Here is a 21,709-nt window from a genome sequence, read left to right on the forward strand (position 1 = left end):
CTTCCTTCAGACTTCCTTACAGAGCCGATCCTCCAACACACACGAATGTGCACATGACCAATGAGGGAACGAGATAAGTTTGTGCACAAGATGGAAGGCTGACAGGCAGGTAGGCCATCCAGTTATTTTAGCCGGGCCGGCTAAAATGATTGGTCGTGCTTTTTACTGCGCCACGGCTTCCACAGATGAATTTGTTTTTTTTAATGTATTTATTGTCAAAGCATTTAATGTATTCATTGCTATCGGGATGTTAAGAGCATTCCATTGAATATAACAAACAGTGTTTCTGAAGTGAATTACCTACTCCACCTTTAAGCCGGTTCCGGTTTGGTGCACACCTGATCCGATTATCTGTGCCATCAAAATAGTCACAGCACATGACTTCTGCCGTTGTCTGACCGGGCAGGAGGCCTAAGCGCAAATCCTGGTAATCCTTGACAACAACACAAATTATACTACTGCACATGTTTGTTCCTGTGATAGACCCCGGTTCACCTCTCCTCCCCTCACAACATCAAGAGCACGCTGACTAGACAGAGAAATAAATGCTTTAAATGTCAATAATATCATGATGATGCATTCTCAGAAATCTGTGAGGCTTTATTGCTTGTACATTTGTATGTTCTTAGACTAGAAAAGTAGAAGGCAATGACTACAATGCTAAAACTGTCTGGTATTTAAATCAAGGCTATACTGCAGTTGTGTGGAAAATCAAGAATGTCAAGAGATTAGCTATTTAAAATAGACTATGTATAGCACTTCCTGTTAAATTGATTAAAGTATAACATTGCTTCTTAATAATGTTATTCCTTGACCTCCTCCTTCAGTTAAGCTGGAATTAGGAGCAGTCCAGTACTATTCCTGGAAGCCGAAAACAAGCTGTCCAGCTGGAGGATCTTGTCCATTTGACAGAGGAGTCATTGGCCACAGCGTGCAAACAGTACCTACTGCAAAGCTGAAGCTTAAAGCTTATCTCAACTTGCCACCGCCTCCATTGCCCCTCCCCTGGATTGTCTTAAATCATGTAGGCTGTGAATTGGGAGGCAGACACTGTCTCACGATTTCCCCACCCATTGGTGATAAGGCCTTTCAGAATGCGCAAGGTTTAAACTATTGGGCAGCTAAGTCCTCGCTCTCGTGGACAGTTTGCCTTCCAATGGGCCGATAGTGAATCTCGTCGTCAGACTCCTCCAGCTGGGGTTCGAAACAGTTGTCAAACTTGCGCCTCAGACGTTTCTTGAGCTGGAATGAGCGCACAGTGTTTGAACATGTGTATTCTTGTTCCTTCAGTTTAGCGTAATAGTCTGAGAACTTGTTGAACAGGATGGAGATGGGCATGCCGTTGAGGATGATGCCAAAAGAGATGCATCCAAACGCCACACAGCGGCCCATATAGGAGATAGGGACCACATCCCCATAGCCCACAGTAGAGATGCTCACCTGTAGGAAAAGAATCAAGTGAGTCAGCATACATGCAGCACTATTTGAAATAAGAAAATGCAAGAGCAAGGGGCAGGATCCCCATGCTCAATACTCCTGTGCCCCTTTTTTGATTATTTTTTTGAAAATTATAACTTAAGATAGTGGAAGAATGTAAAATTGGGATTTCTCTTTTTACCCCCAAAGAGCAAATGCTCATCCTCATCGTGCCTATCCTAAAATGCCCTTTGGTCTTGGAGAGTGCAATAATTAAAATGTTTCTTGAACTGGTCAGTTGATGTGTCGCTAAGATGAGAGTTAAGAGGATCAAATAAACATCCACAAATTCTCTTCAACACTTTCCATCTCTCGAATGCAATCACTGTGTCTAGCCACAAACAAGATGTATTACACCGTATTGGGGATTAGACACATATCAGTAACAGCTGCCACCAGATGAATAAAACCCAAATGACCCTAAATGACAGTGCATGCAATTGGAAAAATAGACTAGTAAATTAAAACAAAAAGCAACCAAAGTTTGGGGAAGTTATTATTTTCAAGCAGAACAACACAACATTTTCATAAGAAATGATAAAGAAATACTATTTTTTAATTACCATAGTTTGCAACAAAAAAATCAAGAAGAATTTAAAGGAAATCAAAAGTATCGGTGGAGCCTTTGAATATGTATTCCTTCACATTAGCATTCAGATTTCTTAGCTAAATGTACTGCATCCTATACTGCATAGTCAATTGCCGGATGTATCTGACACAATTTCTATCGACTAGAATTGTAAAAGAAACCGGAATCTTTTGCAATTTCTTTGGTGGTCAGAATGTGTTTAGTCCAATATTCGGTTTACACCATTATCTCTCTTTCTAATAATTAAAAGAATAGTTTGACCTTTAGGGGAAAATGCCATGAGTTAGATAAGAAGATTAGAGTTACCATTAGAGTTGGTCGCATCTTCTAAATGCTTAGTACCTTGAGTTGTTCCATACAAATAATAGTGATTCACATGCTACCTGGTACCATATAAACATGTTGTTTCATGACGTGTCCGTCAACTTCAAGGAAAGTGGTAAGAAAGGGGAAAAATAACTGACTTTACACTATTTGGATGCAGCTAAGATCATATGATACAAATGTTTTTCAGCAAAAATAGAGTTCTACCTCTAGTCAAGGTCAAGAAAATAAACCAAGAACCAGAGTTTAGGATGATTTGGACGTTGAAGTTTATTCCACTCACCGCTGCCCACCACCAGGCGTCTGGTATGCTGGTGAACGGTGTTCCAGGCTGATCGATCTCCACAGAGTGCATCAGAGCAGAGAAGGTGAAGATGCCCATGGCGATGAACAGAAACAGACAGCACACCTACATAGTGACAGAAAAGTAAATGTAAACAGCTGTGCCCAATCATGTTTGGAGATCTATTCATACATTGAAGACAACCAGCAAGTCACATGACAATTTTAAGCTGTATTATGACTGAACTAAAATACCTAAATATTGTACATGAAATACTACAAAATGGTCACGCAGATCTTTTTTTAAATGAATAGCAACATTTTCAGTTTGCCAAGAACACCTTAAAGCGTAATTACGTTTTACCACCTCGACTTAAAAACAACGAAGCCTTTACTGTGCTTCTTCTCTTTTAAAAATGGCGAAGGTTTACATAACTCTTCGTGGGTCCTGAGTTATCAAGTTGCTAGGATAAACAGTACACATTCATCAATGGATTTTGGGGGGATTTAGGCGGCAGGGAACATAAGCTCAAAATATTTGAATGTTATGATCATACAAAGCTGTATAAAGTTGATACAGTGACTTGTTAGCTTAATGATGAAGAAGCAACGTTAGCATCTGCTTTTGGCTTTGTTATGGTCTCTTCGCACTCTTGAGGGAAATATCTGCTTTTTAGCTGCTTAATGCACCACTTTGTTTACTAGCTAGCAGTAAACTTTGTCACTTGGCAGTTAAGAGCTTGGCAGGAAGTGGCAGGCGTGAAAACAAAAACCATGAGTTGAAAGACCCTAAAGTGTGTAATCGTTCTGTGTCAGGCTCATTAATGAGTAGTTTTACTTTTATTGTAAATAAGTTATTATAGCCTTAACTTCGTATGTGAGTTAGCTGGGATCCATTGTTTTATTTGTGCATGTCCCCTCAATAAAAAAGTATTTTTGTGTTTCTCATATATTTGCCTTGTGTGATACTCCTCCATACCTGCTCAGAGCACTGTCGGATGGTAAAGCCAAAAGCCCTCATGCCTGTTGAGTGACGAGCAAGCTTCAAAATACGAAAGATGCGCATCAACTTGACCACCTTGAGCACCTTGCTGATTTTGCTAACCCTCGCCATGGCCTTCAAATCCTCTTTTGCACCAATGTCTTCTGAGTCCATTACAAATGTCTCAAACATGATCTGGAGGAAGTAGGGCATTACAGCGACCACGTCAACTAAGTTCAGGGCACTCTTCAGAAAATGCTTGATGTTGGATGTGGTGAGTAAACGCAAGAAGTACTCCAAGGTGAAGAAAAGGATGGAAGATATCTCTACCCACTCCATGTAGGTTTTGCCTCCAATTTTGTACTGCCTCAGTTCATTTACTGTGTTCATTGTCATGGCAACAATGGAGATGAGCACAAAGAGACTGGAAAACACGGCAAATGCTTTTGCTGATAGTGAGGAGTAAGGATCCTCCATCAAGTCCCAGAGGATCTTCCTTAAGCCTCCGAGAAACATCTTCTTGTATCCCTCGCCATCTTGGTGAGGCTTAATCTCATCGATCAACTCCTGGTTCACCTTCAGTTGGTCTCTGATGTCGTCTACTTTCTCCTCAAACAGAATGCGGCAGCACCTGAGAAGAACAAAATGTATTGTCTATTTTGAAGAGAAACGTACGCTTAAATTACACAAAAAGCAACAGACCAACCTCTACTTTACACAAAGTAAATATTCAGTATCTACAGCATACCTTGGAGTGTCCTTCAGTTTTAACCCCCAGAATAACATCTCTTGTTCAAAGTTGACAGGGCAGAGACTATCCATCACCCACAGGACATTACTGCAGTAGAAGTGGAAGATGTAGTGGAAAAACATGGGGTCCCTGTCGAAAAAGAACTCGTTGTTCTGAACGTTGTAATCGTCACAGAGCGTCAGACGTTTGGCCGGATCTTTACAGAGGACAAGGATTCCAATCCTGGTTTTTGGGTGTTTGAGGATCAAATGCGTCGGAATGTGAAATACCTTTCCGCCTACATTAAGGTTGACAATGTTTGATTTCCTAGGATTTTTCACAGGTTTTTCCTGATCTTTTCCTGTCTTTTTTTTCTCATCAGGTGCATCAAGGTTTTCCATAGATGTCCATGGTTTTATTGAGCTGTCCTGTGAAAAGGGGAACTCACAATCCTGGTCTTCAATGCTGTGTGAGAAACTCACTTCCCGTTTTATGGTTGCAAAAAGACTCGAGCGACGCTTTTTCAGCACTTTCATATTGGGCTTTAAAGCCTCCATTGTGACAGATCCTCAGAAAACAAAACAAACAAACAACGGTTTTGTGTCAATCAAGTCAGTCAATAAGTGTTCAAAGACATCTCCATTGAGGCTTAATGTTGTCCTCTGAAAAAAATGCTTTCAGGTTGAAATAAATGTGAAGAAAGAGCGACCGTGCTTGTCTCTCAGTGTCCAAGAAGATCAACAGCATGAGTGAGGGATTCAGCCTCTTTACTGATTCTCTAATCCTATTGCTGTGCTTTCTGTCCAAACGCAAGTTAAAAATACTGTTCACGAGGATTAGTGTTGTGATTTAAGGCTTTGAGTTCTGAGAGAGGCGGAGAGAGTGCTGTGATCACAGTGTTGTAAAGCTAACAATGCTATGAAGAGGCTTTAGCACAGGGAATTCTTTTTAATGCTGCAGTTATATTACACTGTGTACAGCTAAAAATAACAGTCAAAATAAGCCTGAGTTTTCAATTAAAGTCACAGAATAAATAAATGGTATAAATGTTACACTCATCATGTTAGAAAATATATTTTTGTTATAAATAATATAATTCCTGTTTGGCATTGGAGCATTCATTTTAAATGGATATTTACATTAGTTTCTCAGAACATAGTCAAGCATAGTCAAAGTTTAATCACATTTTGATTAAAACGAAACAAAATTACAGTGTATAGAATAAAACTATGATTAAGTTTAACCATGCACTCTAATAATTAGAATATGCTTTAAAAATAAATAGGCCTATGTGTTTGATGTGGCAAAAGAAAAATTTAAAATATGTGTAGTCTCTGAACAAATACAATAAAAAAACAGGCAATAATTAACAACGGCATGCATATATGTTAAAAAATACGGTTGACCTTATAGAGACATTCCATATTAAATGTCAATCAAATCAGAAGTTAAAATAATTGCTATTGGAGAAAAGATTACAATACAAGGATGAGTGGTACAGCCCTGGATTCCACCCATGAAAGTGTGTGAATGGTGTTGGCCATTCCCCGGAAAAGGAAGTGGGTATCTTAAATACTATTTCAATTATTTAAAAAGAATATTGCGTGTTATTTATACATTTATTTTTAATATATGATTGTTTTGATTTGATAACATTTTAAACAAAATTGGGACGTAAAAAAAACAAACAAGAATTACATTTACTATATATCACTGCCGCGCACCAAGTGACATCCTTTCCGGTCTAACCTGACAACATGGACGCCAGCCGCGTGCAGCCGATCAAGCTCGCCAGAGTAAGAAAATGCACAATAAGACGAAAATAATCATATCCGAACGGATAGAGGGCTACAGTAACGAATAATGTAATATACGGTCCTAGAATATTGAAGCTAAAACTACTTTAGAACATAGTTTAGCGGAGGCACAGCGGCGCTCATGCCTCCAACATGGAGGCCTATCCATGCTACAGCCTGCCAGCTAGTTCACTGTTAACCTGTTGTAGACTGTTCGATACTGTTTCTAGTTCACACAAGAAAACAAGCTTAATTTAACATGTCGCATCTACATTATAACTTGTGGTTTTTTTTAACAGGTCACCAAGGTGCTCGGAAGAACTGGTTCCCAGGGACAATGTACACAGGTATGCTAACGGTTAGCATTTTACCCATTTAATACAGGGCTTGTCCCTGATCGCGTCTTTTGTTGAGCAAAAGCTTTCATAATTATATTTTAAAAACGCAGTACATCCCCAAATCTACGCAAAGGCTTGCGTTTTAGTCACAAGCTGAGGTGGAAAAAGTACTCATCTTTTACTTGAGTAAAAGAGTGAAGGAATACTCTGTTACAAGTCCTGCAATCAAAAGGTACTCAAGGAAAAGTATTGGCATACAATATACGGAAAATACGTACTTATAAGTACTCATTATGCAGATTGGCCCATTTCAGAATAAGTTATAACATTTGTTTTTATTATAAATATTGATTTATTAAATTATCAAAGCTGGTAAAGGTGCAGCTAGTTTGAATGATTTTGTATAATGCAGGGTAGCTTGTGAATTTACTTCAGGTGTAACTTAAGTATTTTAAGGGTTGATTATATATCACACCATAAATCCAAATGTTCTTGGTAACTAAAGGTATTAAACACATGTAGGATAGTAAAAGTATGTTGCACAGTTCAATTTCCCCTGGGGATCAATAAAGTATATTGTTATGATACACCATTACATTTGAACATTCAACAAGCTTCTGTGTATTTACTAAAATGGCAATATATAGATAATGGTAATACCTGTGTAGAACACTAACTTCAGGATGTACCTGTGCGTCTCTTTCTAATTGTAATCATGTCTCTTCATCTGAACACACAGGTCCGTGTTGAGTTCATGGACGACAGCAACCGCTCCATCATCAGGAACGTGAAGGGCCCCGTCAGAGAGGGAGATGTGCTGACACTTCTGGAGTCTGAAAGAGAAGCCAGGAGGCTACGATAGGTGAGGGGAATAAACCCAGTCAGTCGTGTCTGTTAGGAGCGTTCACTAGTAGGTGTTAGAGTACATCAAGCTAACTTTGTGCATTAGAGAACTATCTAAAAAACATTGGCTTGGGCTGCTATTTTGAAATGGGCATTGTATCATATAATACAATAAAGTGAGTATAAAAAATATTTAGATAAATCTTGTCTCGCTAAATAGCTTGTGCAACCAGAAATAATCTCTGCTCAAGCACAATGTTCAGCAAGTTAATATTGGAATCCTGCAACAAGTGTTGACTCACAAAGAAAAAAGCTTATAAAAAGGTTTTCCTATGTCATGTCCTCTGTATGTATGTCAGACCACATGTTATTAAAACATATTTTAATACAGTCAAATATAAAAACACTATAGTCTCTCTTTATGAAATGACCGTAGAATTTAATCTAGAGCTCTTTGACACTCAGTAACAGAAACGCTAAGCTTCTCAAATGGAGGATTATGAAACAGATTCATATTTATCTTAGTAAACCTAGTGATGAATGGTTGTCTACCACTCATATTGTAAGCTTGTCATGACTGCACTCGGTTTACTCTTCGTGGACTTATTTCCTCCTGAATCACCAGACGAGTGAAGGGTACAGGTGGCTGACTCGAATACGTAGCACTGTCTATTCACAAATTACACATGAGATTTAGCAATGCGTTACCTGAACTAAAGACCCTGCGGTTTTATACTGGAAAATGTTGTTTTTATTATAATGGTTGAGTTTGAGGTTGTGTGTTGACCTTTTTCAATTTGTTTCTCTTTGCAGTGCCCCCTGAGCTGTGAGATGCGAGACCAATACAGTGAGGAATGACTCGATATCACTTGTTCAGATGCTATGAAATAAATGTGGTCTTATTTGACACTTGTTCAGATGCTATGAAATAAATTTGGTTAAGATCACAGTTGGTGTTCTGTTTTTACTTCGTTCATAGTAAATAAAAACTGTTCCCATAAATATTATCATTACATTTGCATGACTTTTTACTCATGGTTGTGTCCAAGCTTTAGGCATATTAGTGATTATTTCACACCAGTGTGTAAATCCATTGCAGAATTGTCCTTCCTTTACATCAGTGATGACATCTTGTTTAAATAAATATGCTAATGTAGTAAATATTTAGTTTATAATGTGGATGTTGTGAGAGGATTTAGTTATGAGATTTGTATCCTTTTTGAAATTATCAAAAATCTAGATTTTCAAGGCTTTTTGTGTGTGTGTATAGCTACGGTGCAGTTATGAAAATATTAGGTCACAGGCTCCTCCAACAGTGCAACACAATAAACAGATAAAATAGTACAAGTAAATAAAGAATGATAGAAACTGTGCAGAATAGTCTATATACAGTAATTGGAATATTGATATGTGAGTTGCAAACTGATGTATCTTCTTTCAAAAGTTCAGGTGTTTAACATCCCTATGGCCTGTAGGATGAAACTCCCATTTCAATTGAATGCAAAGGTATAATCATGCTTTACTGAAGCTATATTTAGTTTTTAAGATAAAAGTCACTTTGGATAATATAAAACGACTACATTAGATAATTGGCTACTTAGCAATGTATAGAGTAATACACGATAGCCTCATTTTTTACTTACTGCCACAAAAAAGGATATTGTTTTCTTACTAGCATGGAAGCTTGCAATTATTTTGTTGAGCAATTTTAATATCAGCCCATCCGGCATCCGCGCAGTGTAGTGAGTTTGTCTGATAAAATTCTTGAAGACATTCACAGATGCAATGTCTTCATTTGGTTCACTAGGCCTATATCATGGAAAAAAGGTTGTGTATTACATTCTTTCCAACAGAGGGCAGCATCACTCCTAGTTTGGGGAGTTTAAATTAATTTCACTGATCAGAAAACAAATACAGGCTTTCATCCCCGAGTCTTGTCTTGAAGGATGAGTTGTTTTAAAACAAGCCTCTTGGCAAACTACCCACTTTAAGAACCTATTCCCAGCCCACCTCCCCTGACTTTAACTTGTTCTACACTTGTGGATAATAACAAGTGCAATGACTGAACAGAACATTACGGCTGATGCCAGTGGAGATGCTTTCCACTCGTGTTCCTGGGTGTGACACTTTGTCTGAAACCACTTATCTGTTGGCTGCAAGGATTCATGGCGTCGTCAAGGCATATTCTCACGCCCCTAAATTGCCTTTTCAAGGTGTATCAAAGCTTATGTCATGTGAATCAAGTGTTGTCAATGTGCAGAAATCCTTCCTGCATTGTAAGAACAAATCCTGATGATTGAATACAGATCAGTCTACTGGCAGTCTTGGTAGGTTTTGAATAATTATTGAGACATTTCAAATGAGTCCCACCCTATTTCATGCGGTTTTATTTGTCCTGTGTCTTCTGGATCAACTTTTGCTTCTTACAATACAATCTATGAAGCCAGAGCTTTAATAATATTAGCAAGTGCTAGTGCTAATGGGGATGCTAATACAAATGATGATCTGATGCTGAATAGCTTGATCTATCACTGCTCAGTTTTAAAATAACTTAAAGCCAATTACTTTTTACAATGCATGATCTTGGATAAATGTTTCTAACCTCACATTTTTATATATTAAAGATTTTGGTTGACAGGCTTGTTTTTTCAGCAAGAAGGTATTTGGGTGAACTCCAGTTTGAGGTTTATGAAGGAGTCAAATGTTTGAGCAGGAAAGCAGTTTGATTTGTGTGTTGGGCTTTGGCTGCAGAATGTATTCTGTATGTTAAATGTCCTTATACTTTCCGTCTCAGTTTGACCTACTTTGCACAGAGCTTTGAATGGTGGTAGTGGAGAAAAATGACTTTATTTTACTTAAAATCAACAGTGCATGTGATGTGAAAGCAGTGTATTTACCAGGCACAGTGGTACTATACCATACTGCTTTGACAGGTATATAAACAGTGTATTGATTCAGCATTTCATATTTGTTAAATAACTAAAACACTCACCATATTAAAAACACACTACAACTTTTTCCACTGTTTTGTTTACACCACACAGCTTTTTATGGTTGCTTGTTTTTCTTATGGCTTTGGCTTGCAAGCAGTGGAACCTTTCAACAAGTTAAAACACGCCGTAAATCATAACCGACAAACATGTCAAACTGTTATTAGCTTCTATTCTCACTAGTTTGAAAATGTATTGGACCCTATTTTAACAAGATAGGCCCAAATCCCTTATATGTTCTACTGGTGTTGAAAAGAGAATGCTGGAAAACGACTATAAAAGCATTGTGCTTTTGGTTGTCATAGTCATCGGCATATCCGTGCAGAATGAAAAAAGTGTATACATTTGTTTTCTCACTGTGCAGATTATTTACCATCATATAAATACATGTACCAATGAAAAGAGTATTGCAGCTGCGTCTTGAGCCTTTGAAACTTCCAATAAATACTGTGGCTCTTGCCAAGAGAGCATCAACAATAATGTGAAACTAGAGACCGTCTGCGATAGGATCAGACTGGCAGCGAGGCTAAATTGGGCCAGGAGTGCTAAGTGGGTGTGATGGGGGACGACATAGAACCTTTCCCTACCTCCTGCCCCACAAATTCTGCCACCCTTCCTCAGACCAGGGACCACACCCATCTTCAAACTCAGCCTTCATTTGATCTCAATCTACCAAATAATGTGGCCAGGGACCATCACCGTGATGAAATGAATAAACAGAAATAGAGAGACAGAAATATAAAACCTGGCACAGTACTCAAAACCTCCTCTGTGGTAGTTCCTGCTACAGTATGTTTCCCCAACTTTGCCATGAAGACATACACACAGACTCAAAAGGTAAAAACACAACCAGCATTGTGGCTAGTAACCAAAGTGTCAACTGACACCAACCAATTAATTCTTGGCAGCTATTCCTTAAGTTAAAGTTAGACATGCAAAACCAAGAAGATGGCTTGCACTTGAAGTAGAGACAGAGTTATATGCAAGAGTGAGACTGAAAAACTTTTTTTTTCCTTTCTGGGTAAACAGAATTTATTTTATAGAAATCCGCCCACATGCTAGCATTCATCTACAGCAGAGTGAACCTCCAGTGCCCCACGTGAGAATAAACGAGTGAACAACGTGCCCTAAAAGACAGATAAACAGGTCCTACAGCTTAAGTCTGACTCATGTTCAAAAAGCTGCAGCTGCTTTAGCCTCTAAATGCACTTTGACCTACAGATGAAAAGAAAAGAGAAGTTTTATTCTTGAAGGGAATTCCCAGTTTGTTATTCAGCAGGCTTCACAGTCAACAACAGCTCTGGGCTTGACAAACAACTCGGAATCACCTTACATCCCCTGTCAACAAAATTCCACACCTCTCCATCCCCCTGCCTCACCCATCCATATAGACTTACGTGTGGTATGTGTTTACCATCTCTCCTCTTCCGTTTCGATCCCTGAAGCACAGGCATACCAGGTTGGAAACATCTTCCCCAATGTCACTCACAGTTTATCTGCATGCCAAGGTCACACTCAGCTCTGAGAGATCAGCAGCAGTGGACATGTGTGTCTGCAGGCATTGTCTGGGATCTGCAACACTGAGGCACACGTGCACACATCAATCAGAACAAGAACGTTGTTGAGCCATATCTAAATCTCAAAATCTTTCTTCTATTCTCTATAAAGAGATTGAGAAATCAACACATTTGGGATGTTTTTGTTTATAGTCACATCTTTGTTAATATGCTTTCCCTCAATGACCAGTAGTAAAGCTGGGATGTAATTTTAAAGTGCTGACAATTTGACAGTTTTGCAGGTGTGAGTATAGTTACTTTTAGTTGATGATGCTTATAATTGCTTAATGACAAGTATATTCCTTGCATTTAAACTTTGACAAAAGTTATATTGGCAAAATGTACTTAAGTGATTAAAATACAAATGTATGCTTGCATGCAATTGGCAAATAAATGCAGTGGAGTAAAAATAAGCACAGTATTCACAGAGGATAAATAAAGATGGAGGCGGGGGCTTTGTTTCTCCCATGCTGGTTAACAGGATGTGAGCAGCAGGGAGGTCATGGAGCGTCCGGGGGGGGGGGGGGGGGGAAGAGGCCTCTGATTTACACACTGAACCTGGCCATGGTCACGGCCCGCAAATGTGCAAATGGGGCCCATAGGATGCAGGGAACATAATTACCCCAGAGGTAACTATAAGATATTCCCTGCCTCTCTCTTTCTCTCTTGCCTCTGCCAGTTTCTGTCCTTCTCTTTTTTCAAGCATCTTAATACACTCTGAACTTTAGTAAACCCAGCATCTCTTCCCATAATCCTTTCCTGCCATTCATTTTCATTGGGAGAGGCTGCTCTTGTTAGGCTCAAGGAGGACAAGCCAAGGTTTTACCACCTGCAGAAAGGAAGAGAGCTTTAGTAAGAATACAAAATGAAAGATGTTTGTTAGCAAGAGCAATGTCCTACAGAAACAATTAACCAGAACGAGTTAAATGACAACTTTGAGGTTGAAAAAACAAGCCAAACACAGCTTGGACTTTTTTGATTTACTTTTATGTAAGCAAAAGTGCAAAAGGGGGAGGCTCCATTGTGTGAAGGACAGAAAAACAAGCCATTCATTTATTTTGTTAAGGCTTCATCCCCTGCAATGCATGTGACTTGACCAAATATATTTCTTCAATTTGCTGCATAACAATGTCCCAGCACAAACAGCAGGTGCAAAGACAGACAGAAACAAAACCAGGCCGAAACGTAGGGTCTAATGCTGATGATGGGCCTGTTGTGGCAGGGTTACAGAAAGAGCGGTTTTCTAGCCCTGTAGCCACACGTCCTCGAGTAAACACTTTTAAAACAAATCCCTGTGGACTGGACTCACATGAATGCTGGCACAGGTTACTGCCTGCAGTAACAGTCGGGTATTGTTCCACAGGTTGAATAGTGCTTCTATAGCACTGAGTGAAAATATGTTATGTGATCAGGCTTGTCTTATGTGCATTATACATGAGAGCTGTGATCTTAATGTTGATTCAGGTTCGTCTTTACCTGAGAGGAGGAACTACTTGCTTGCAGTTTTCAGTTAAGAGAGGAATGGTCCTTAAGGAATAGTTCAACATTTTGGAAAAGTGTCTTATTTGTTCAAGAGGGCTGCAGGAATGAGTCCTAAAAACACTAAAATGTTTGCACTTCTGGTACCCTCTCTTCAAAGTCAACTGGAATTTTAAATAGCTTCTTTTAAAAAAATAATAAAGTCTGTTTTAACATCAACATTTAAAGATGTTCACATTTTGTATAATCACAAGAAACAGTTTTACGTTTTAATGCTTTGCACTGAGACTACTGAGGTTGTTAGGGATTTTAAACGTTATCATGCTGCATTGGGAAACTCATCTACTCAGTAGAAGGCAAGTTGAAGTCATTTGACCGAGGTGTAGTTTTTTTTATAACCCTTTGCCAGCCATTTACTTCTGGCAATTTCATTCAGGCTTCAAAAACACAAGTGTTCATTTGTTGAAATCATCTGACTGATCAAAATGTGTGAGTATCATACACGTTTGTTTGCAACAGAGCTTAATTAGTTAAACAATCAAATTTGTTGAAGGTACCAGGGCAGTGGTAACTACCTAATTAGCCTTTCTGTTTTGAAAAGACTTAACAAATGTGTTAATTAGTAGGATTTAGATGCAGCGTTATATTTACAGAACAAACTAAATACTAATAATTAAATGAAGGCAAGGAAAACATTTCTCATATGTTGAAGTTTTTCCTTCTACAACATTTGTGACATCTGTTGTCACAGTTTGTTTTGCAGACAGTGAGTCAGTAGTTAACTGTCAAACGTTGAGAAACATTAATTATATAAATCAGCAAGTCTTCCACTCTGTCAACAGTCATCTTATGTACAGAACACATTAGTCAACTTCCTTGAACAACTCAAATAAGGTTATCTGGGTTAAAGGTTGTGTTATGTTCCTTCTGTTTTGTTTCCCTAGTGCTCAGGCTTGTTCTCACAGCTAAAGAAAGGGACAGATCGTGTTGATTGGAATACAAGCAGTATATGAGATACACCAGTCAATAACATTTGATCAAATCTCAAATATCTGACAGCAGAGTTGAGTTTCAGATGTGTTTCAATCTGCTTTTATAACATGATCCAGGAATAATTTGACTCTTTAATTGAAATGATACATCCGAAGAAAATGTAGCTGTTGACACACCTGATGAGAGTTTATGCAGGAAGCCAAGCTGGGTCAATATTTAACAGGAAACGACTTGGAAATTTTTATTAGTTTTTAGCCAAAATATTTTCATGCAAGGTTACTTTCACTTGCTATAAAAGATTGCATTGATCTGCTAATCATGCCAGTGTTTAGATATCAACTCAGGGAGTCAGTGGGACAAATATTGGACATGATTTTTGTTTTGACTGCTTGGAAATAAGTGTGCCGCCAACATACCTCAAGTTGGCAACCAAGCATTTTTACTGCAGGCAAAGACTGTTTCATCTTAAAAGTAGGCAACACAAATAACAAAAACTAAATAACACAAAATACAACAACTGTTATTCATAGCCAGACTAAAACTGCTACATGCTAAATAATTAACTAGAACTAACGCTATCCCACGTCTCCTGAGAAGTCTGCAGAGGGTCATTAACACAGCCCAGAGGATTATTGGCTGCCCTTTGCCCTCCCTGGAAGACATCACCAGCTCTCGCTGCCTCAGGAGGACCAGTTCCATCCTGAAGGACTCATCCCACCCAGCCCGTCATCTGTTCGACCTGCTGCCCTCGGGCCGGCGCTACCGTTCACTGAAAACCGGCACCTCCAGATTCACAAACAGTTTCTTCCCATGGGCCATTAGGACATTAAACACACAAAAATAACTCCCCATATCCCCACTGTGCAATAATCATGATCTGTCTCTATGTATACACTGTAATTTTTATCATATATATTTTATCATAATTCTATTTTATTCATTTATTTATTAATCCTGGTCATCAACATAACCATCCGAAGCTGTGTGCACTACTTGCTGGTCGAAACTGTCAGACCTTTTAATCTGTGTTTTAATATGTCTGTTTTCAAAGCACTCACTGGAGCAGTGACTATAAATCTCGTTGTATTCTGTACAATGACAATAAAAGCTTTTGAATTTGAATTTGAAGTCTCACTAAATATGTTTGTCCGGCCTGCTGAACCTTGAAAACAACCTGCGGCCAGCATTGTGAAAACACAAAAAAACACAATTCTGAAAGCACTTTGAGGCCATTCAATTTCAATTAGGTTTCAGGATTTAAGATTAAACATGGATCAGGTCAGTCATTAGAGACTCAGCAGATAACAGATGGTCAGAGGTCCTTAACTTGATGTGACATCTGATCATTCTTGAAGTGCAAATGTGGCTTTGCCATAAGATGTCGCGCTAAAGAAATCTACCCGTCATTCAATATTTACCAATTCATCTCACAAGTGCCTTCAAAATGTAACGGACACCTCTTTTATACAAAAATAATATGCCTCTTTGATAATAATGAAATGTGTGCAAGGAGTTTTAATAAAAATAAACCACTAGAGAAAATAACGCCTGCAGGTGCTGTTATGAGGCAACCTCATACAGGTAACCTAGTGGAAATGTGTTTTTTTAATATTCACTTGCATAAAAACTGTCTAGCCTTGCTCTCTCTATATGTAACAATAAATCTAACAGCAGCTTTAGTCTAACTATGATTAAATACTAAATATGATTGAATAGGCAGTTTCGGATTTGTGGTCACACTCACTCTTCTCTGCTCTACTGCTGAACACCGGAGCCCCCCAGGGCTGTGTGCTCAGCCCCCTCATATTCACGCTGTACACCCACGACTGTAGCCCTCGACATGAAGAGAACTCTGTTGGTAAATCTGCGGATGACACTACCAGCAATCATCAGCTGGATTTCAAACAACGATTAGACTTTATATAGCGAGATCATCAACAATCTTGCAGATTAGTGCTCATAAAATACCTTACTTCACATCGTCAGTCAACCAAGGATTGGATCGTTGATTTAATACAAGTTTAAAATATCAATAGAGTATAGCAAGTGGATTTTTTTTAATGTTCTGGCACTCAGGATCACCAACAACCTAACATGGTCATTTCATGTCACGGTCTTGATGAATAAAGCTAAATAAAAAAACGTACATTTTTAAGAAATCTTAATAAGGCTAAATAACACAGCCAAGTTATTTTTGACTTTAACGAGGGGTAACAGAAAGCATCCTGACTGGAAGCGTTACAATCTGGCATGTGCACGGCCAATGACACAATGGCTTTTCATCAGAGCTGCCTGTGAAAAGCCAAAAGGATAATAAAGGCCAATACATTGTTTAGTCTTATAGCAAAATGGGACTATAACTGCATTTCATTCTACAGCACTGTGTTGCACAAGCACAAAAAGCTTTTCCTCATATTTTGCCCAATGCTAGAGGATCCAGCCCAATTTGGCAACACTGACTGTATGTTTCACTCAAGCACTTTCAGAGGGTGGTTGGTTTACTCGTCCTTTTAAAAACAGAAACAAAAGAAACAAGTGCATGGTTTCTGCAGAAATGTTCCTGCTAAAGAGTGCACAGCTGCAGTGGCGCAATTATAGTTCAGAACCCCTACTGTTCTGGAAGAACACTTTGTAACTCAAGCCCTCCTTTTCCCTTTTCTTCTCCAAATCACCAGCTGCTTAGCACTTGACACTGAGAGGCTGTCTGCCAGTTACAAGCCTTTTTCCCAGAACAGGCCATACACAGTCAGATCCCTCTTCAGTTCAAGGAGCCCCTCAATCCAACTCCTGTTGATTAAAATTAATTGGGCAATGAATAAGTATCATTGTGATCAGAAATCTACACCCATTGCCCTTCAGTGCTTCCTACTCCATGGTAAACACAGTAGGAGTATTTGAATGTTCCATGAGGCCAATTAGTTCATGGGATTCAGACTTGATAACAGGGGCTCCACCAAGGGGCTAATCTTTGGGAAAAAAATATTTCTCAGAAACTCTGGGGAGACTTAAGTTTATCATATCTGTGGCTCTGGGTCCATGAAATGTAAAATATGGGTTCTTGAGAGCTTGTTTAGCACCCACAGCGGCCTCATTTGAGCAGAATCTCCGGACAATGCAAATATGCGTTTCAGCTATTTACAGCTACTGCATTTAGCATGGAATTCATCCTTGACCTTGGCAACTTGTTTTGGTCTCTCAACGGATTTCTTACTGAGCAAACAGTAGCATATACTTCGGCAGGGTTCCTCTTTATCTACATTAATACAACATTTGATGGTGTTATGCCAAACATAATTCAGTATTTAATATTGTATGTACATTATTTAAGGTGAATTTGTTTACAGAAATACGCACATTCATTTTCTAGAGTTAGATAAGACAATCAATAGCACTGTTACGACTACATGATATCTGGGCATAATTCCTGGATATGTGAAACATCTAGCCAGTCAGCTAAACATCAGTTTTTTATTAAGTAAACAAATAGAACTTTCAAAAGAGTGGTGCAGGAATCAGTCCAAAAACCCGGGAACTATTCAGTATTTTACCACTTCTGGTTCCCTTGTCTCAAAGTCAACAGTTTTTTGAATGTGTTTGTGGTTAGAAACCTGAAATAAGGTCTGTGGTTTATACAAGATTAAGAGATTTTGATGTTACAAAATAAAATGTATCAGTAAATATGTAAGTGCCTTACTCCTGAATGTCCTAAGCCTCTATGTTGGTGATTGCTAACAAGTGACTAAATAAGACTAGCAAATGTCATCAAGAAGAAAAACAGTCTATATTTAGCTTAGCGGCATTGACATGCAGCAGCCATGCAACTATGATGTAGTTTGTTTATAGCCTAAGCCTAAACTCATTATCACCTGGCCCTAACTGCTCAAGTATATTTTCAAAACATGGAAATACTTCTTTAAACACCAGTTCTAGTTCGTCTAGTCTATTCTATCTCCTTCATTTGTGTCTTGCATGACTGACACACTCAGCAAGTCCTGTTGTTTTACAGCATATGTGTAAGTCTGAATTTCCTGTCTGGAAATATTGACAAATCAAGGTTAAGCAGAAATGACTCCTTGCAATCTGTCTCCCAACTGCCCTGATTTGAAAAGTCAGATACTTTTTTTTGGAAGGGTCGACCTTTTGGAAATGTAATCGCCACAGTTTGCCTGAGCATCAAGTCAAGTAGTGTTGCATTAGTATATAAGCAGCATTTCCTTGCTCAGAATTTTTTTTAACCAGTATAGATTTCAAGCACCATAACAAAAACTGACAGCAAACACAGCTGCTGAGGTCAATCACAGTCTATACGTATTTACATTATCCAAATTGGGATATGTGGACATTCTGTGCTTTTTTGCTTCCTGCCAGCTGGGATACTCATTTAGTCCATGAACAGTGAAAGTACAGAGGGAGCAGCATGAGCAGTATTTGGGTCGTCCATCAGCAAGAGTAAAAGTATCTCATGGCAAACAAATACTGAACCAGTCAAGCACAAGCAATAACGAAAACACATTCATCTGTATCGCGTAACACGTCTGTGCATGCGTAAGCTAAGCATGAGATGTAAGGAATGTAAGAGGAGACGACTGTGTGCACTGTAGAAATGGGTGTATCTAAGCATGCAAGAAAGATCCATGCATGAATGAACTGTGTGTAAGTGTTGATTAAAGTATTTGGTCAGCTGCACGAACAGGGCACTGGAGCTTTATATAACTAATCACTATGGTTTTGACCTCAAAGAGAAGAAACTGCTTTTTGGAAACTTTACAGAAGGTTACAAAAGCTAAGCACATGTCAATATTTTAAGTATTTGCGTCATAAAAAGGCACAAGTCAAATATTTGCGTGGGAACTGAGGAAGTCTCCTGACACTGGTGCAAAATGTCAGAGGACCACATGCTGGATTCCTCTCAGGAAATCTCTCATATCCTCTCCCTGCCTGGGCCTGTTTGCTATGAACTAAACTAGAGGTTAATAAATCGCACCTTATCTCTCGGGACTGCTGCAGACTCAAATGCAGCTCCTGGGGCAAGAATAGCAGAACAATCTCCAAAGGGGCCCCAGTGATGAAATGGTCAGGGGTCAAGACTGAACAAAAATAAATGATATGCTCTCACTTCGCACCACTAGGAGGCAGTAGTGTGTTTTACCTGACAGGCTGGTGTATGAATCAGGAAGATTATATCCATGTTATCTGCCCAAACTGATTTATTCCCTTTTTTTGGCAGAATGTGCAGTCCCTCGGTTATGTCTCTCGAAAACGTAAAATGGTGTGGTTGAAAACTGGGGTTGGTTGTTTGTTTCCTTGGGGTTGGTTGTTTGTTTCCATATACAAAGTTTTTTTCTTTAAAAGGAAATACAAAAAAGACCTATAAATCCCTAAATATATCATTTTCTCTGTGAAATTTATGAAACAGTGACACTGTTACGCTAGCAGGAAATGGGCACAGGTGTAACTTATAACCAATTATGGCTGCATTCCTTTTAGGCTTACCAGATTCAGGGTCTGACACACTGACATATCCTACTGTACGTGGACACTAAGATGAAACCACGAAAAAAAAAGAATTCCAATATGTTATCTACTTGTCGTAGGAAAGTTCAACAAAATCTGGGAACATGAGCTACTCTATAGTCAAGCTATAAAACCAGAGAAGAAAGTCTTAACTTGTTATAACATCAATTATACAGTCGACAACTTCTCTATTGACTATGAACAGAGGGGTTATCTCGTTTCGTTTTTTAAACCCAAATGAGCTTTAGTGTCCTCAGAAAATGTCCATATACACTCAAAACGTCCCCATGCATGCTTTCAGTGTCAACTATAGCATATTTTCTCATTCATTTTCTATGGAATCAGAAATTATACAAATACATATTTTAGTTTTGAATCTCTAGTTTTGAGATTTGGGAGAGAATTGCTCATGTTTACTTTATTTTTGGACTGTATTAGATCATGGGAATAACAAGAATGGATTAAAAAAAATGGGTGTAGTTCCCTTTTATTGAACCGAGGCCTTTACACCTGTGCTTTACATGCTATGAAATTCAAAAGGCATGCGTATAAATCAAAGAAAAGTTCTGACTTAAAATACTTTAAATTCCTGACCACACCCCAACCAAAAATATAAATCTTACAACTTCTATAATCCTTTTCTAACTTATTTCCATCCATTATTTGTACGATACCCCTTCAAAGCAGCGTCCACTGTGTCCTGCCCTGAAGCCCCTATAGATTGACCTATCCAATCCATCCTCACAAATGTTTCTACTCAATCACAAGGCAGTCATGAGATCCAACAACTAACCCTGAACCTTGGTCATTGTGCAGTCGGTTAAAAAAGGTCACTTCTTCTCTGACACTCATGAATATCTCATGATATCAGAAATGAGGAACATACATGTAGGGCAGGTGACATTTGTCTGACTCCTAATCTGATGATGTAACAACATTAAGCCTTGTTTCAATATTCATATGTTCATATCTGATAGGTCAGATAGAAATAAAATATCAGTGATTTTTTAACTTTTTTTTTCTTTAGTTTTTGTCTTCAACTTTGGTAAAAATATTGATTGAAGGCCGATAAAATCATATATGTATTTCTGGCATACATAGACGGGGAAAAAAAATCTGTGACTATAAAACCACAAAATCACATAAAACAGTCCCAAATGGAAAAGATCCCATATCCCGATCGATCCATGGGAACCAGAATTTTACGGCTGTTTTTTGTTCTTGTTCTCTTTTTTCTTTTCTTCCTGCCTCCATCCCCTTGTACTACGTGGGGGCTGCACTGGGATTTACAGATGTTCTGTGTTTGGAATCTGGGTAAAAGGTCAGCAAGCCGGCAAGAGATGGGAGCGGCCATTTTGGGAAATTAAGTAACCAGCTGTTGGGAGGTGTGGTTGATCCGGTGATGATCAGTAACAAACGACTCTGATAACGTGGTTTAAGAGTGCGAATTAGATGATATAGAGAACGTTGATCACTGTGAGAAAGGCCCATTATACTAGATATTATTCCAAAAAAGTAATGTTTATCGAATCTTTTTGCTAGTCTGTCCTCAAGTGAATATATTGTCTACTTCGACTACAATGTGACCTGTAGTCTGTTGGTTCTTCTTGTTCTTATTCATCTGTAATACTGATACAATCCGACTTACTTGCCTTGTGGTCTACTTTTGACACTTCTCCTTCCACAACTGAGTCACAAGGGTTTTTCTGTCTTTACGGTCATGATGGAAACAAGAATGAGTCATCCCACATTTACAGTATCTTCACAAAATCAAACAACACTCATACCTCCCAGAAATGTGCCATACAATTTTCCTG

General features: G+C 38.6%; 2 protein-coding genes across 2 annotated transcripts; one reads left to right on the forward strand and one right to left on the reverse strand.

Moving 5' to 3' along the window:
• Window positions 1-310: 310 nt before the first annotated feature.
• LOC307018942 (potassium voltage-gated channel subfamily V member 2) lies at window positions 311-5,281 on the reverse strand. Its single transcript, XM_079649465.1, has 4 exons — window positions 4,402-5,281; window positions 3,651-4,284; window positions 2,673-2,798; window positions 311-1,440 (listed from the first exon to the last, which is right to left on the reverse strand). The coding sequence occupies exons 1-4, from the start codon at window positions 4,938-4,940 to the stop codon at window positions 1,111-1,113; spliced, it is 1,629 nt and encodes a 542-aa protein (XP_079505591.1). The 5' UTR covers window positions 4,941-5,281; the 3' UTR covers window positions 311-1,110.
• A 787-nt stretch (window positions 5,282-6,068) lies between these two features.
• rps28 (ribosomal protein S28) lies at window positions 6,069-8,309 on the forward strand. The gene is made up of 4 exons (XM_079649475.1): window positions 6,069-6,179; window positions 6,479-6,526; window positions 7,257-7,379; window positions 8,174-8,309. The coding sequence occupies exons 1-3, from the start codon at window positions 6,141-6,143 to the stop codon at window positions 7,377-7,379; spliced, it is 210 nt and encodes a 69-aa protein (XP_079505601.1). The 5' UTR covers window positions 6,069-6,140; the 3' UTR covers window positions 8,174-8,309.
• The last annotated feature ends 13,400 nt before the right edge of the window (window positions 8,310-21,709 follow it).

The sequence above is a fragment of the Notothenia rossii genome (assembly GCF_949606895.1).
Source record: "Notothenia rossii genome assembly, chromosome: 9".
NCBI lineage: Eukaryota > Metazoa > Chordata > Actinopteri > Perciformes > Nototheniidae > Notothenia > Notothenia rossii.

Excerpts from the sequence above, each read along its gene's own strand:
- rps28 (XM_079649475.1), top strand. The coding sequence starts at position 6,141 with ATGGACGCCAGCCGCGTGCAGCCGATCAAGCTCGCCAGA. Across the intron at positions 6,180-6,478 it reads AGCCGATCAAGCTCGCCAGA|GTCACCAAGGTGCTCGGAAG; the intron begins GTAAGAAAATGC and ends TTTTTTTAACAG. Across the intron at positions 6,527-7,256 it reads CCCAGGGACAATGTACACAG|GTCCGTGTTGAGTTCATGGA; the intron begins GTATGCTAACGG and ends CTGAACACACAG.
- LOC307018942 (XM_079649465.1), bottom strand. The coding sequence starts at position 4,940 with ATGGAGGCTTTAAAGCCCAATATGAAAGTGCTGAAAAAGCGTCGCTCG. Across the intron at positions 4,285-4,401 it reads AAACTGAAGGACACTCCAAG|GTGCTGCCGCATTCTGTTTG; the intron begins GTATGCTGTAGA and ends TGTTCTTCTCAG. Across the intron at positions 1,441-2,672 it reads ACGCCTGGTGGTGGGCAGCG|GTGAGCATCTCTACTGTGGG; the intron begins GTGAGTGGAATA and ends CTTTTCCTACAG.